Raw genomic sequence first — 16,457 nt, 5'->3', positions numbered from 1 at the left:
GTCGCAAAAATGCATGACTTTTCCGACAACCCAATAGATAGATAGACAGACAGACATAGCTAGGTCTTGAGGTGGATGTGAGTGATAACTGGTCATTTTTGTGACATGTAGAAGCAGAGGCTACATATATATTATTGACTTACATATGTATGCTTTTGTCATCTTTACAAAATGCCATTACTGAGGCAGGACATGTCATTACCTTTCTTTAAAGTGAAAGCTGTGGGTGCCTAATGACAAACTGAGAAATCTTAGTGTCACACACCATTCAAGCATTTTACGTGAATTTCATTTAATTCTCATAATGACCATGATTGTGAGTGTTATTTCTTCATTTTGCAATTTTTTCAATTTTCTATTAATCCTTCCCAGAACATTCTCCCTAACATTTTATTATGAGAATTTTCAAACATATAGTAAAGTTGAAAGAATGGTACAGTTAACACCCATATACCCACCTAGATTCTACAATTGTTACTTTTTTCTATATTTGCTTTGTTATATATCTAGCCACCAATTTATCTACCCACCCATTTTAGTTTTTGTTGTATTCCAAAGTGAGTTGCAGACACTAGTACATTTTACTCCTAAACACATTGTGTATGTCATTAATTAGAGTAAAAAATGCATTAGCCCTATTTAAAAAACAAAACAAAGAAAAACAGCCTTCAATTCTATGTTTTTAGGGACACAGTGTGTTTTCAGCCACTTTGGGCCTTTCCCTATGAAATAGTAAGATATTTTAAGAATAAATGTAAGCTACCCATGTTAAAAAAACACTTGTACCTCATTAATGAGAAATAGAAATCTGTAGGGAGGTGGGGGATACCCCTGTTGAATTCCTAAGCCACAGCAAGACAGCATTGAAAGTGGCATCTCACCTCATTTCTGATTTTAAATGAGGTTGAGGTCACTTCCACATTTCTGAACACTAACTTTTCTTCCAAAAAGGCAGTTTGATTAGCAAATTAGTTAAGCACTTTAGTAATGATATTGGAACTTAGTTTCAATAAACATTTTTTCCCTTTTCTTTCTGGGTGTGACTAAATTGCCTACAGCATGCTGCATGGTTGCTGGTAAAACAGGAAATGGGGTAAGTAATTTAGGTAGGGAATTTTTACTATCATTTAAATATAAGCTACCTGATTCTTAAAGTACTTTTTACTGCTACTCTTTTTTTAGAGTGAGTTTACTAGCTACTAGAGAAATTGGCACAAAAAATTTTTATTGTGTAAATGTGTCAACCTTATTTAATTGTTCTATTTACATAGCATATTAGTAGTCTATAAAAGTGGATTCACTTTTTTTGTAGATTTAACATGAATGTAAATACATACTTTATTAGTCACTTATATAATGTAGTTTGGCAAGTTATTTTAAAAGAAGGAATTTTATATGGCTCTTAGAAACCAAATTATGGAATTCATTATGCTATAAAAGATACAAAGTAAAATCATAGTGAAAACAGAATAGCAGTGAGTTTATACATAGATAAGACAGAAAACACGGGTCATAGTCTGAGACCCTTCAGTGCCAAATGTGTTTGTTTTGGAATTTAGAATCTAGATTTTGGAAATGTAAAATGGTGTTAAATACCATATATAACATACCTTTCCCCTCCAGGATCTGGAGAGGTACAATGTAATCAAGCACATTAATTAATATTCCTACAGGGAAACATATGAATATTCACACTAAGTTTGATAAACGAAGTCTGTAAACAGCTTCACACGTTTAAGTCAGGGTATTGTTGCCAACTGAGTTAAGAAAAAAATCATTAATTTTCTGGATTTTTTTGGATTTTGAAACTAAAAAATTTTATACCGGTATAAAAAGGGCCATGTGATTGTTGGAGGTTCCTGTGTAATCTAGAGAGAAAACTACAGAGAGAAGTATAGATTTCTGTATTCGAATCTCATGCTTGGTTAAGTGCTTTATACAAAAAAGTAATTGGTTTGGCTTTTAAAAAATTTTTATATTCACATCTTTATTTTTAAAAGGGTATTACCACATATTTATCAAAGGGTTTGGGTTTCAGGTTATGTTAAAATAGTCTCAAATGCTTGTGATTCTGTCATAATAAAATTTGATCCAATGTTTGAGAAATTTTTTAGTGTAGTCAGAGCATGCTATTTTCTAAATGTTTCCAGCTTCCATCCACATTGCTTGTGAGTTTTTGTTGTTATTCATTATTAAAGGATTTTAAACTAAGCCTAGTTTTCCCAAAAGATCCTATTCAATATAGAGATACTGGCACAGAAAAAATATAGAACACTAATCTTTTTCCTTAATGTCCCTAGTTCATTCTATGCTTAAAACCTTGTGGAGGAATTGCCATGAAAGAATTGATTGAAGGCATTTAGAAAAAATTAATTGTGTTGGATATTTTGGTTCATCTTTGCCCTAGATGGTTGTCACATTGTATCGATAGCAAAAGTGATTGCAGTTGACATCCTCATCAGTAGTTACCTGACAGAGGAGAGAGGGAAATACAGTTACTAAGTACTAGATTGGGACCGAATTTACCTTAACGACTACTAATTCTTCTAAAGGACCATCAGGCATATACTAAGGACCTCTGTGAAAACATTTACCCTAAATTATATTAGGAAAGTTATTAGCCACATTGAACTCGCAGGATTGAAAATCTGACATTTTAAGTATTATATTTTTACCTTATATATAAGGTTAAGGTTTCCAAGATGTCTGTTAACCCTTTCCTCCAGCTTTTTGATCTGGAAGAAAAAAATACCTGTAGTTGAAGTTTTTTAACTGTACTAAGAAGCTCTAAATATACTTCAGAGATTATAAAGGATTTAAAAATACCTGTTTCCTTAAATACGTAATGAGTAATGTTTTAATCCATTTTTAGGATTTACTTTTGCTGCAGTACTTTGTTATCTAGAGTCTAAACAATTTTTAAATAGTTTTCCATTATTGTGTTTTCTGTTTCAACTTTTTATCCTTTAAAATGTATTCTCATTCAGTAATTATTTGCTTTTCAACTATGATGCTATTTTATACGAATATCATTAAACTGTTGATGCAATATTAAGATAGTCTTTTAAAATACCTAAAGTGTTTCTGATATATATATATAGAATTAGGAACAGTTTATGAAGCTCAAACACTAGGTGTTTGAATAAATTCTTGAATGTAGAGAAATAATTTGATTATTTGTCAGATGCAGGGCTTATCTGGGTAGTTCATTATTAAACCACAATCCCAAAGCATATGAAAGCATTCTGTGTAACCAGTTATATTCTCAGCTGGATATACAATGGGTTAGATCAACTCTTTCTTAATTTGCAGTTTTAGAGGAACAGTGGTCTTTATATATTCTTTTTTTTAAAAGATCAATTAAATTTAGCCATTAGCTAAATTATTCTTTTTTTTGTTTTCTACCTGCAGTTAGTAGTGTCGTTTAGTCTTGAAGAATTAAATTATAATGGATATTGACTATAAGTAGTCATTTCTGTCAGTGAAAATTAGACATTTAAAGAAATGATTCACAAGCTGACCCTTTATATATCTTTTGTTAAAAGTAGCCTTGTGAATAGCCAGCCATTAGACTGATTTGAAGTTTTAATTATTTGACTGATGTGGGCTTGTTAGTTTATTAGTGATATTGCAGTGTTCTCAGTAGAGTAGAACAGTTTTTGCAATATATACCATGTTTTCCTTTCCTCTTATCTCAGTTCCTTTCTATCACAATTTTAGGTTACAAACTAAAAGCTAGAAATCATAAATGGGACTTCCCCAAACCTGTTTATTGGCTCATGAGTAAATTTGGGGGGAATGTCAGATTTTTATTCAGATATTTACATTAAGTTGAAGAACATTTCAGAAAATTGATACTTTAGGATTTAATATTTCTTCTTCAGCAGTAAAGAAAAGTAGAGCTTTTACATCAATTTCCCCAAAGTATCAGGAAGAAAGTAGATGCAAACATTTTTAGTTTGGATAAGATTATTGTAATATGCAATTTTGTAGTTTCTGAGCAATAAACAATCTTCCCTATTCTATTTCTCTATCTTCTGTTGTATAAATTCTGGAATCTGACAATTCTAGCTCAGAAAAACTCATTAGTATGCTTTGTCTTTGAAGCTTTAAAATCTGTCTTATATGCCATTAAAAAAAAGCAGTTTCTTGATTCTATTAGAATGTAAGGTCCACGAGCTGATGAATTTTTGTCTGCTTTGTTCTCTACTTTCTATCTAATGTGTAAAATAGTGGGCACTCAATAAGTATTTTTTAATAATTGCATAAACTCTTCCCTTTAGTAGAAAAAGTGAAGCTTTTCATGTCAGTGAATTAATTTTTATGTTTTTCAGAAAGCAGAGTCTGTCGCTGGGAAGAAATGATATAGTTCAGCTAAAAGAAGCCTACAAGTGGATAACTCACCCCCTGTTTTCAGAAGAATTGGGTGTTCCCATTGATGGAAAGGTATTCGGTCATCAACATTATTAATTTTGTTCTCTTGTTTTACTAATTTTACTTCATTATATGGCAGAGTTTTGGTTAGCCAAAAGAATCTTCTCTTTAAATAATCCAGTGAAGGATTTTTAAGCTTTTAAAATGTTAATTTCTAGTCTTAAATTGAGGTTAAAGTATAACAGGTGCAATGTACCCTAATTGACCTTATAAGTTTAGAAATGAACTATGCCTTAATATATATTTTTTAATTGGAGAGACAGATTTACTGATATAGAACAATACATAAATAACTGAGCCACTGTAGAGTCAACTCTAGACTATTTAAATTTGGTTATCTGTGGCTTATCTTGTTTTCAAGTATGCAGACAGCATCTATTCAGCTATAGTGAGCAGGGACTCAGTCTGTCGCACCTTGCTGGTATCTCAAGTGCCCCTGTTTAGTTTTAGGCAGCAGTTGCCTTTGAAACCAGAACACTTACCCGAGCAGACCTTGCCTAAGTCTCTAGAATGGATTGAATCTTTAGGGAAGAGCTCAACAAGTTTCTGGATGTGGAAACAGGACCTATTCCTAGCTCATCTCATCATTTTTCTTGAAGGAAATTACCTAAATATCAGACACACCCCTATTCCAGTAAAATCACAAAATCTTTCAAAGCTAAATAGTTAAAAAAAAATTTCACTACTTTGAATTATACAGCTCTGTTTCCCTCAGTTAGTAAAAATAAACTATGACTATCCTTTAAACTGAATACTGAGAGAATAGAAAATAAAACCACCACAGATAGTACGAAGAGGAAATGAGGTAATGAAAGTGCTTTGGAAATTAGAGAAGTCATTGATGCAAAATATTTTTACCTCAAATTTAGTTTTGAAGCACAAATGATTTTTCACATGTTGAAACAGAACAGAAAATAGAAAACAAAAGATGATTCAGGAGTGAAGTTTTCTTGAGTAAAAAGAATATGTTGTAATTTTAATTTTATTTTGTAGATTGGAATAGAGAGCAAAAAAATAAATAACTATTCACTGTTATGATTCTAGAGTAGCTAATAGGCTTAATGATGATCTATTGTAGTCCATAAATACAGAACTCAATAAAAAAGATAAAACTGTTGTCTGGTATGACATTTATATTTTTTCTCAATGTAGAATTTTGTATATTCTCTGGGGAGGTTAATGTACACAGAGTATGAAATTGTGCTTTTTTGTATAAAAAAAATGTTCATTGTAGCATTTAAAAAAATTTTTTTTTATTGTTAGTTTCAGGTGTACAGAACAATGCAATAGTTACCCTTTTCACCCTCACAAAGTAACAACCCCCCTCCCCCTATCTATTGCCCTCCCACCCCCGATATCATGCTTATCTATTACAATTCCATTGAATCTGTTCCCGCTCTCTACTCCATGTCCCGAGACTATATGTATATATAATTATAGTTGACATACTATATTATTCAACATCAGCTTCAGAAATACAATGCGGTGGTCAGGCCTCTGCATCGACTATGAAGTGGACTCCCCAACAGGACATGGGTCCATCTGGCCCCCCATTGTAACATTTTTTAATGAGAAAAACTTAGCATAACTTAAATGTCCAACAGTCTCGAAAAGATGTCCATGACATATAACTAACTGAATAAAGTAATTATTCAAAAATATGTTTAATATCCCAAGAAGTATATACTGTACATTTATGTTTATATTCATAAAAATGGCTTGAAGGAAACACGCCTGTTACTAGTTCTACCTCAGTAGAGTGGGATTGAAAACCCATCCTGTATTTGATTATTTTACAATTTGTATGTATTGCTTTTGTAATAAAACAAAAATTAAGATCTCTTGGGCCGGCTGAGTGGTGCGTTGGTTAAGAGCTGGCTTGGGACACCAGCTCTGAGCAGCAGGGCCCCGGTTCGGATCCCACATGAGGGCCAGTGACACTGCCCTCTACAGCTAAGATGGTGAACAACAGCTCAACCTGGAGCTGGGCTGCCGTGAGTCGCCGGCGATAGTGTAGGCTGCAGCCACTGCTGCAGCGGGCTGCCATAAGCTACCGTGTGTAGCCAGCAGCTGGTGTGAGCAGCCATCCAGAGGCCGGTGACCGATCTGCCTAACCCGGGAAGAGTACATTAATAATACCAACATGGGCCAGTGAAGCGACGTCCTCCACAACTAGATTGATGAACAAAAGGACAGCAACTTGACTGTTCCCCTTCCCCCAATTCCCCAGAGCTATTCCCCTCCCCCAATTCCCCAATAAAATCTTAAAAAAAAAATTAAGATCTCTCTTTTAAAACTCAAATCCAGGGCCGGCCGAGTGGCTCAGTTGGTTAAGAGCGCGAGCCCTGAGCAACAGGGTCACCGGTTTGATTCCCACATGGGCCAGTGAACTGTGTCCGAGCCGAGCTGAGCTGCTGCTGAGCTGCCAACAGTGGCAGGATGGCTCAGCTGGTGAGAGCATGTGCTCCTAACAACAAGGTTGCCAGTTTGGCTCCCACATGGGATGGTGGGCTACGCCCACCCACAACTAAGATTGAACATGGCACCTTGAGCTGAATGGCCTTGAGCTGCTGATGGGTGGCCGGTTGGCGACTGGACTTGGAGCTAAGCTAGCTGCGCTCTTCACAACTTTGAAAGATTGAAGGACAACAATTTGGCTGTTCCCCTTCCCCAATTCCCCAATAAAATCTTGAGAGAAAAAAAAACACTCAAATCCATTAAGAAGTTTGAGCACTTAAGAAAAAGCCTCATACAGAGCTTTTAAGCAAGTGAATAAAATGTTTTTTGCTTTACTGATAATTCTAATCATAGTATTGACTAGAGCAATTATTTATTTATTTCAGTTATCTCTTTCCAATTCCATGAATTCTCATTCATCTTTACACCTAAAATCAAACATCATACAAATGTATTTTAAAATTTCTTTCAAACTTGTTTTTTGGTAGGCTCACTAGTGATTGAACTTTTGAAGTTAAAAAAAAAAAAGACTATTTTGAACAAGCTGATTTGAAAATAGTATTTCTAGTTTTCGCTGTCACTTTTTCTGAGCCCATCTTTGAAAGTTAATTTCTATTTCCATTCATAAGTTGTTCCTTTTGCTCATTTTTAAACTGTCTTTATAATTTTTAGAGCTTGTTTGAAGTGAGTGTGGTCTTTGCTCACCCAGAAACAGTTGAGGATTGCCACTTCCTGTAAGTTGCCCCGTAAACAACAATGTCAATTGTGTAACATTGTTAATGCTTTTTGGCTTTCATGAAAATAGTATTGCTCCTCTTTCTAATAAGTATATCAAAACTTGTCTTGTCTTAATAGGTTTAAAATGTGCTTTCTAACATAAGGGTCTAGACAAAGCAATGCAGCTCATATAGGGATTTATTTTGTCTGCTCTTGATATCCTCCTGAGTTCAGCAGCCTTGTTGTATAAAATATATTTGAATTATATCCACCCCAAAATAAACTTATTAACCTTTTATATTAACTTCAATTTTACTTAGACGTGCAGTATGTCCAGATTGTTTCAAGCCAGCCAAAAACAAACAGGTAAGGATTCCAGCTTCTCATTTTTTAGTGAGTTTTGTCTGAGCTGAATATTTAAATTAACAACAAGAAAAGGTATGCATTAAAAATGTGGCAATCTATTATACTAAGAATCAGTCTTTAAATCTTTCCATTTGCCACTTTTTTTTTTTTTTTCTCCAACTATCAACACCTTTGCCTCTGGCTAGAAAGTCAGAACAAACAAACATTCTCCTGTGTTTGTGTCATTGTCTGGGGTGTTCTCCTGATGTTGTTGAATTTAGAATCAGTTCTTCAATGATATTTCTGTTACCCATTTGGGGAAATTCAACTTTTAGATTTTAATTCCCAAGCCAGTTCTTAACCATCGCTCCACTCGGCCGGCCCTAGATTTTAATTCCCAAAATTTCATCACCTGGGAAAATCCAGATGGTAAGTATCAGCAGTATTCCAAACTTTTGTTTAATATCCATTTCTAGCAAATTGGTGTTTTAAAATATAATCCAAAGTAAATTATTTAGGACAATCCTGCATTAAAAAAAAGCCTATTTCAAGCTACTTTTGCAAAAGGGTGTTTTATTCAAACTCCCCTTTACTGTCTAATGTGAGCTAGTCTTCATGTTAATGTGCAGATTAGTTGGCATGTACTTTTAGTTTCTATTATGCCGGGATAAAATGGGATGGCACGATATTAGCAAGCTTTCACGCCCTAGTTACTTAGCTGGTTTTATACAGACACTCAGGCATTCCTACTTTTCCTGACATCCATTTTACTGTGCTGCTTGTTAGAAAGAATGTGTAAGTTTATTGTCAAAGATATTCCATTTGGTCTTTCTTCTTGCTTTGACTAATTGCTGGGCCTTTTAGAACTGGTGATGGTGGGGGGTTGTGACATTAGCTGAATGCCCTGTGCAGAAATAATTAGAAATGAAGACCAAGCCTAAAGCTGTGCTTCCCTGCTTTTCTCACATCATGGTATACCTAGAGTATTATCATGTTTGTTCAGCACCCTGAGGCTAACAGTTGAAGTTGCTCTAAGTTGGAAGAATAGGCTTGGGGGTTCCCACTGTCCCAGGCCCTGCCCCTTGGCCCTTGTGAGCTAAAGAGATGGATATCTTGGCACAAGTGTATATAGCTCACTGCTTTGTCACACCAGCTGGGAAGCTCTGCCCTAATGATCTGTAAGCCATATTTATAAGAGTATTGACAATCTAGTTTTATTTTTTGTTATCTTTGAGGAATATACAAGTACCAGCATCATATAAGAGGATAAGGGAATTTTTGTCAAAACATCATAGAGACCACACCATTTAACCAGTAACTATTGTATAGTCTCAATTGTATTGTAGTTTTCCTGCCTTATGGCTGGGAGTAAATTGAATGACCTTTCCACATTCTTTCAGGCCTAAGATTTCCTATCTTAACAAACAGGGCCTTAATTTTCAGTTCTAACCCTATGATACCTTGACAAACTGTTGAGATGCCTACATTGTGCCCCTTTTCAGTCAAGTGTAATTTTTCATAACAGAAGAAATAATTGTGATGTATCATAGTAAGACATGTATATGTGCACCAATTAGTTCTAGTACGTCTACCATGTAGTTTAACTTATTTTAAAAACCCCAAGGTGTGACATTTGTTGTAGATGCCCTTCTTTCTATTCAGTATAGTGGGTTTGTTTTCTTTGTGGCTGGTGAGTGATGCTGAGTTGCTACATGCCAGGGCAGGCGGGCGAGTTGGTTGGCTCTGTTTTACCTGTTAACCCTGGCAGCCAACTCCTGAATTATATATTGTGGCCCATGAAGGGATGTAGGGAAGAAACGGTAGATGGATTGATGTAAATTCCTTTTGCAGTCTGGGAAAAAATATTCAAAGCACCTTGCCTGCAATGTCATCATTTTTGTATTTTAAGAATGCCATATTTTGAGGGGAGTGGGACAGTGAAATGAAGAAGACATGTTCTGCTAGGTCTACCTGGTATTATGGACATAGACTAGACTGAAGAGAAGAGTCGTAGGGGGTGTACAAATTGCAGAATTGACAGTATGAATTCTTACATTTCACTTCTTTTTTTGAAACTATTAAGTATTTTTCCCTTTTAATATGGTTTAAGATGATATAATTTCTCCGACCATGTTCTGTGTTTCACCTCGGATGTTTTTCTTGTCTAGATGATAAAATGTCTTTTCTTTTCATTTTACCCTATATAGTCAGTATTCACTAGAATGGCAGTTATGAAAGCTTTGAATAAGATAAAAGAAGAGGATTTCCGCAAGTAAGTAGAAATATAGAAACAAGGAAAATCATAAAATTTTAGAATACAGGGAATGTTAGCAATGAACTGGATTATCTCTAAGACAAACCTGGATGGATTTCAGGGCCCAGGACTGTGCTTCGTCATCATTAGACCGCCAGTACCTGGCTCAGTAGCTGGCATGCAGTGGAGTTCAATAAATGTTTGTCAAATTAATATTTGAATTTATGAATCAAGAGCAATTTCTTTATCTTTTAGAAGAGGATATTAAAGTTCAAAGAGGGAGTTGACTTGCTTAAGATTTCAATGGGGTAACAGAAAGTAGTGAATTTAGAGCCAGGCTTCGTGACTCTCCAGCTCTGTGCTAGTCCTATTACATGCCTTTCCTGCATTTTGTAGTATTATTTACCTCAAAAAAGGGAGGAAAAGGCTCAGGAGTTTCCTCACTTGTTATAATAGGCTGAAATACAATAAGCTTTATATTTTAATTCTCAGTGTGTTTTATTTAACAAAATATTATCATATTGTAGTTATCCTTCTAGAATATCCTTGAATAAATTTCAAACAATAAAGTTATGAGGAATGTTTCATGTATTTGACTGACTAAAAATGAGTCTCAGAATGGGAACATTTTTATTAAATTTTAGAAAGTAAAGACAGTTACTCTCTACAAGCAATAGTTCCTGAGTTCCTAAGTGATTTCTTTGTTGAGACATCTTGGGAAACTGTATGAAATTTACAAGCCAAACATTTTGGATTGAGTCCACATCTAGTCACTTACAGGGTATACTCCAGTCCATGCCTCTGGAAGTTTTCAAATGGTGGACAGAGAATATAGCCATACATTGATCTTCTCTGTCTGTCCTCCGTTGAAGTTTCAAAACTGAAAGGGCAGAGTCTGCCACATTCCACTTTTTCTGGATGTGTGGTCTGATTCCCAAGGTCATAGTTGGAATGAGAAGAAAAAGAATGAGAAAAATGGGAGAGTACCCTCCCCATAGGTGGGACTTATGTGACTAATCTCACTACACACCAGCTTTACCCAAATGATTGAGGAATTTTGTAAGCTAGCAGCAGGTGTTCATGGATAGCAAAATGGCTAAAAAACCTTGAGTCTTCCACTTTATATGGGTTTCCCCCCCAAATCTCAAGGCTGTTGGAAATTAACACCTGGGAGCCTGAGGTCTCCTGAGCATGAAAGGTAGTGGCAGAGCACTGATTTTACTTAGTGCTGTTCTCATGTGTTAAAAGTGGGGCGCTAGAGCCCTAAAAAACACTTAGGGTTCTGAAGCTTAAAGCTAGGGAGGGACTTAGTCCTTGAGGGGCTCAGGCTCTGTGTGTGTCTTGGATAATGCTAATCGTCGTAGTTATGTGGTTCAATATCATGTCTGGAAAATGGTAGCTGTAAAATTTATTTTGTTTTGCAGGCAGTTTCCTTGTCCTCCAAACTCACCAAAGGCTGTATGCACTGTTCTTGAAATTGAATGTGCTCATGGTGCTGTTTTTGTGGCTGGTAAAATATTTAGTCTAGAATATGCTTACACTGTCAACTTATCCTTCTTCCTGAAAAACTCACCCGATTCCTCCTCTGTTTCCTTCTTACTGTTGTTATTAGGTTCTGATTACTTAACTCTTTTGAGAACTAGAACTGATAGCCAAGCCTATTTTAGGTTCTATAGGCATTCTTAGGGCCGTTCAGGAGATCTGTTATTTGAAATGTCGTGCATGCCAAAGGGAAAGAACACTTCCCAGATTTCAATAGTTTTCATCAGAAATGGCCAAGTAGAAATATGAGTAGATGTAGAGACCCAAAACTGGCCAGGAGAAACATAGCTGTGGAGAGCATGTTTTTTTAATAACACGAAAGCAAACTTGAAAAAAAATGATTTTATTATCTGCAAAATGACTAAACACTTGACTTCTGCCTGAAAAAACAAATTGTTACATTGACTTTTCCAAGAGGTTTTGAAAGCTACAGCTGTTTTATAGTAATAACTGAAATGAAATTGATCTTAAGTTTTGACTATGATACCCTGCCCTGAGGTAATGAATGAAAGCTACTTGCCTTAGAGTAGCTTTATTCATAAATCAATGATTCATATTCTGTTAGAGTTTTTTTTTTTTAATTACAAAAACTTCAAAATTTTCTGTATTTGAACTCTTTGGAATATACTATCACCAATGACTATTATATTGAAGGTATTATTAATCAGGTGTAAAAGCAGCAGTTGCTTTTTTTTCTAAATGATCTGTGGTGTGTTCTGTAATATTATAACTTGTTCAGTCAACCAATCAGATTAATAAATACATTGAGCATTCCTTTAGAATTCATTTAATAATTCATATCATGTCTCTAGCCATCTCTTCTATTGTTGCCTTAAATATTTTCATTTAATTATCTACGTCTATGTGCTGGCTCCCCAAATTAGACTGTAAGTTAGTTGAAGCCTAAGCCTTGTTTTATATCATAGGACCTAGGATATTAGCGTTCAATAAATAGTTGTTGCTTTTCTTTTTACCCTATTGTGTTAATCACATCATGCCATCGAGACTACATTTTATTTCTTCGGCAGGGAGATATAATAAATACTCCAGGAATCTACCACAAACTCCTTGGATAATTGATGGAGAAAGGAAGCTGGAATCTTCAGTGGAAGAATTAATTTCTGATCGTCTTTTAACAGTATTCAAAGCAGAGAGTAAGTGTTATAATATTCATATTTTAAATACATTGTCATTCATGAATAGATTTCTTACAGGTGGCAGGAAAGGTTTCTGTATTTTGTAAATCACCACCAAATCTGGGCCCCTTACCTGGCAGCTTCCCATGAACTTGAGCCATGTCTTGAGCTCCCCTGACTGGGCTGGATTTCAGCCAATGTGCCCAAGGATTTCTTTCCACTTTCAAGATGATGGCTCTTTCCTGGGCAAATTCAAAACAGTTGAAACTACTTTAAATGAACGAACTTAGGCTCTGACCTTGGGACACCTCAGCCTCCACTCTTTTGGGGAATATGAGGAAATTAAAGTACAACTTCCACATTCACTATTTGTTCAAGAATAATCATTGACAAATGCCTGGCTTCCATCGTAACCACTAAACTGTCCTGGGATAAAGTTGAAGCCTAGAGAAAATAAACCAACAGCTACCATTTACAAAGACTTAATGGAAGTTTTGTTGTGTTTTTAATTCCCCCTCCTAGGTATTAATGAGCCCAAGTTTGTGGGATGAGTCACAGCTGGTCAGGTTGATGTTTTCTTTATCTCAATAGGCCTGTCAGGTCAGAGGCAGCATAATATAGATTTAGGATTAGACTAGAAGAAAGGGGCTAAGATTTCAATCTCAGGAAATCATGTTGTACGTCAGGAAAAACTGTAGGTAGTGAGTAAGTAAATGACTCTTGTAGTGGGTCTACTAGCATAATTAGAACACCTTTTTTGAGGGACCAACTAGACATCCATCTTTCTCTTGGAAAAGCCTGAAGACAAGCCTGCTTTAGGAATAGGAAGCAGATGACTGAGATGAGCAGTGCTGTCCCTTCCAGCTCTTTGGCTTGTCAAGAAGAAAGAGAAGCACTTCAAACTACATCCGTCTTGTAATTTGTTACCTCTCGGGTAGGTTGGCTTTCTTTTTAAGGGTCTTTAAAAATTGTTGGGCCGGCCGAGTGGTGTGTTGGTTAAGAACTGGCTTGGGATGCCAGAGGGCCCGGTTCGGATCCCACATATGAGGGCCAGTGACACTTCCCTCTACAGCTAAGATGCTGAACAACAGCTCGACCTGGAGCTGGGCTGCCGTGGGTCACCGGCAACAGCGTAGGCTGCAGTCCCCTGCTGCAGTGGGCTCCCATAAGCTACCATGTGTAGCCGGCAGCCAGCGTGAGCGGCCAGCAGCCGCTGTGAGCAGCTATCCAGAGGCCGGCAACTGATCTGCCTCGCCAGAGAAGAGCGCAATGATGGTGCCAGCTTGGGCCAGTGAAGCAACATCCTGCACAACTAGACTGAAGAACAAACCAACAGCAACTTGTCTGTTCTCCTTCCCTGATTCCCCAGCACTGTTCCCCTCCCCCAATTCCCCAATAAAATCTTAAAAAAAAAAATTGTTTACTGAATGAAGAAGAAGGTAACCTAGCAACCTAATATTTTCCAAAATCTTAGCAGTAAAGACTCTGGGTTATTGCCATGAACTTTTACCTATTTAGTCCAATATTTATACACTGGTTATCTCATAAGACTTATCCAAGTTACGAAGAAGTCAGAGTAAAGCTTTGGCACAAAAAATCTCTTTCAAACTTTTTTTGGGGCCACCTTACTCATTTTCTTTAAGAAGCTATAAGAAACTTTCAGTTTTGATTATTTGGGTGTCAAGCAAGCCCCCATTATGAATAGGGCTGCTGAGGGGCTCTGAAACAACTATATGTTTCCCCTTGTAATCTTTCATGAAGATAGTTTGTTGTCATTTTCCACTTGAGGGGGAAAATTTGTCCCCAAACTGAAAATTAACAAAACTATGTTTAGTATCTATAGTTGTGTGCTGAGGAAATGTACTGAGAGCTGCTGTGGGTCTCTGTGCTCTCCGGCTCCTTTTCAGGGGATAAACCCTCATTGTTTGAAATGCCTGATTAACAGCATCAATTTGCTAAACTTGTGCTTCTCAGATATATTACTTGTTATTTCTGTGGTTCACATCTGACAACTCTGGGAAGATGGTTCTGACTACTGTGCCTCCAAGTTTTACAGCTGTATGAAAATAAACCAGTATTGCATGAAGCAGCCTAGCTACTTCTATAAAGGCTCCTTCCCCTAAATGGGAAATACAAACTTGTTTCTCACTCACTTCAAACTGGCACATCATATTATGTACTTGCTAACTCCCTAGTTAATGAGCAATAAACTTTGACATGCTCTCAAAATCAATGTGTCTAAGAAATTTTCCCCAATACATTTATTACTTCACTCATTAAATAAGTATTTGTCATGTCAGTCCCTGCTGAAAATTGGTCAATGACTAGTTACAGAATAAAGTCCAAGCTACGTAACTTGATATTCTAAGGCCTTCATCATCTGGTCTCTACCCATCTTTCAGTTCCAGTTGTCTCTCTGCCCCTGGGTGTGAGGGCCACTGCAGACTAGCTGAACCACTTATACTGTTCCTGATCATTCTTACCCTTGGTTTTGTATTTGTTTTTGAAATACCTGTTCCTTTGATCAGAAGGCTCACAGATTTAGAACACTCAACTAAGTTTTAGACATGTATTTCTTGGCTCCTTTTCCCTTTTTTAAAAATTTTATTGGGGAATTGGGGGGAGGGGAACAGCGTTGGGGAATCGGGGAAGGGGAACAGACAGGTAGACAAATTGCTGTTTTTGTTCTTCAGTCTAGTTGTGGAGGATGTCGCTTCACTGGCCCATGTTGGTATGATCATGGCGCTCTTCCCGGGTGAGGCAATTGGTCGCCGGTCATTGGTCGGCCGTGGTCGGCCGCTCACAGCGGCTCCCGGCAGTTCACACCAGCTGCTGGCCACCCACGCTAGCTGCCAGCCACTCACGTAGCTCACAGCAGCCCATTGCAGCCCTGCTGCAGCCTACACCGTCGCCAGCAACTCACAGCAGCCCAGCTCCAGGTCGAGCTGTTGTTCACCATCTTAGCTGTAGAGGGCAGTGGCACTGGCCCTCATGTGGGATCCGAACCCGGGCTCTGCTGCACAGAGCTGGCACTCCCAAGCGAGCTCTTAACCAGCTGAGCCACTCAGCAGGCCCCTCCTTTTCCTTTTTTTGTCAGGTATTATTCATAATTGCATACAAATAAAGTTTTAAAGTTTGCCCTCCAAAGTATTCATCAATGAAGGGTCCAAATTTGAAACATTTTTCTAAAAGATGTAGTAAACACCCCTTCTCCCTTTGTCTGCATTGACTGTGATGTTTCTCTGGACTTCCCAAGAGCCTAGCTTTCTGCACCTCTTTCTTGTTGATGGGCTGGTATTTATGGGAAGTTTTATGGGCTAATTTATTAATTTGAGATTTCTGGTCTGATTTAGCAGTCACTGGTAGACCTATCTCTGTGTCCTGCCCATTCCCTCCACTCCCACCTGTCACAGGTTATGGTTCAGTCACTGTGAACCCCTTGGTTCCCTGGCAGTATGGCTGGTTTGGAGATGCAGGCAGGCAAATATAAGACAAACCATAGCCTTAGGGAGTCAGACTTTTTCAGCTTCCCAGATGCCATTTTGAACTCTCCGTTTAGCTCTCCATCCCTA

The 16,457-nt window shown here is 37.1% G+C and overlaps 1 protein-coding gene across 5 annotated transcripts in view; it reads left to right on the top strand.

Annotated features, from left to right (window-relative positions):
* The window catches only part of PUS10 (pseudouridine synthase 10), a 73,913-nt gene that overhangs the window by 42,880 nt on the left and 14,576 nt on the right, over positions 1–16,457 (top strand). For 2 of the 5 annotated variants that reach the window (XM_019631744.1, XM_019631668.1), the window contains exons 6-12: positions 1,059–1,093; positions 4,335–4,446; positions 7,564–7,625; positions 7,929–7,974; positions 10,161–10,225; positions 11,632–11,717; positions 12,778–12,903. In XM_019631744.1, the coding sequence (XP_019487289.1) occupies positions 1,059–1,093; positions 4,335–4,446; positions 7,564–7,625; positions 7,929–7,974; positions 10,161–10,225; positions 11,632–11,717; positions 12,778–12,903 (532 nt within the window). The remainder of the gene's footprint in view (positions 1–1,058; positions 1,094–4,334; positions 4,447–7,563; positions 7,626–7,928; positions 7,975–10,160; positions 10,226–11,631; positions 11,718–12,777; positions 12,904–16,457) is intronic. The other 3 variants (XM_019631908.1, XM_019631823.1, XM_019631985.1) reach the window with 3 other exon arrangements.

Source organism: Hipposideros armiger, unplaced genomic scaffold (assembly GCF_001890085.2).
Source record: "Hipposideros armiger isolate ML-2016 unplaced genomic scaffold, ASM189008v1 scaffold_2, whole genome shotgun sequence".
NCBI lineage: Eukaryota > Metazoa > Chordata > Mammalia > Chiroptera > Hipposideridae > Hipposideros > Hipposideros armiger.
This window is presented reverse-complemented; position numbering and strand designations above follow the sequence as displayed.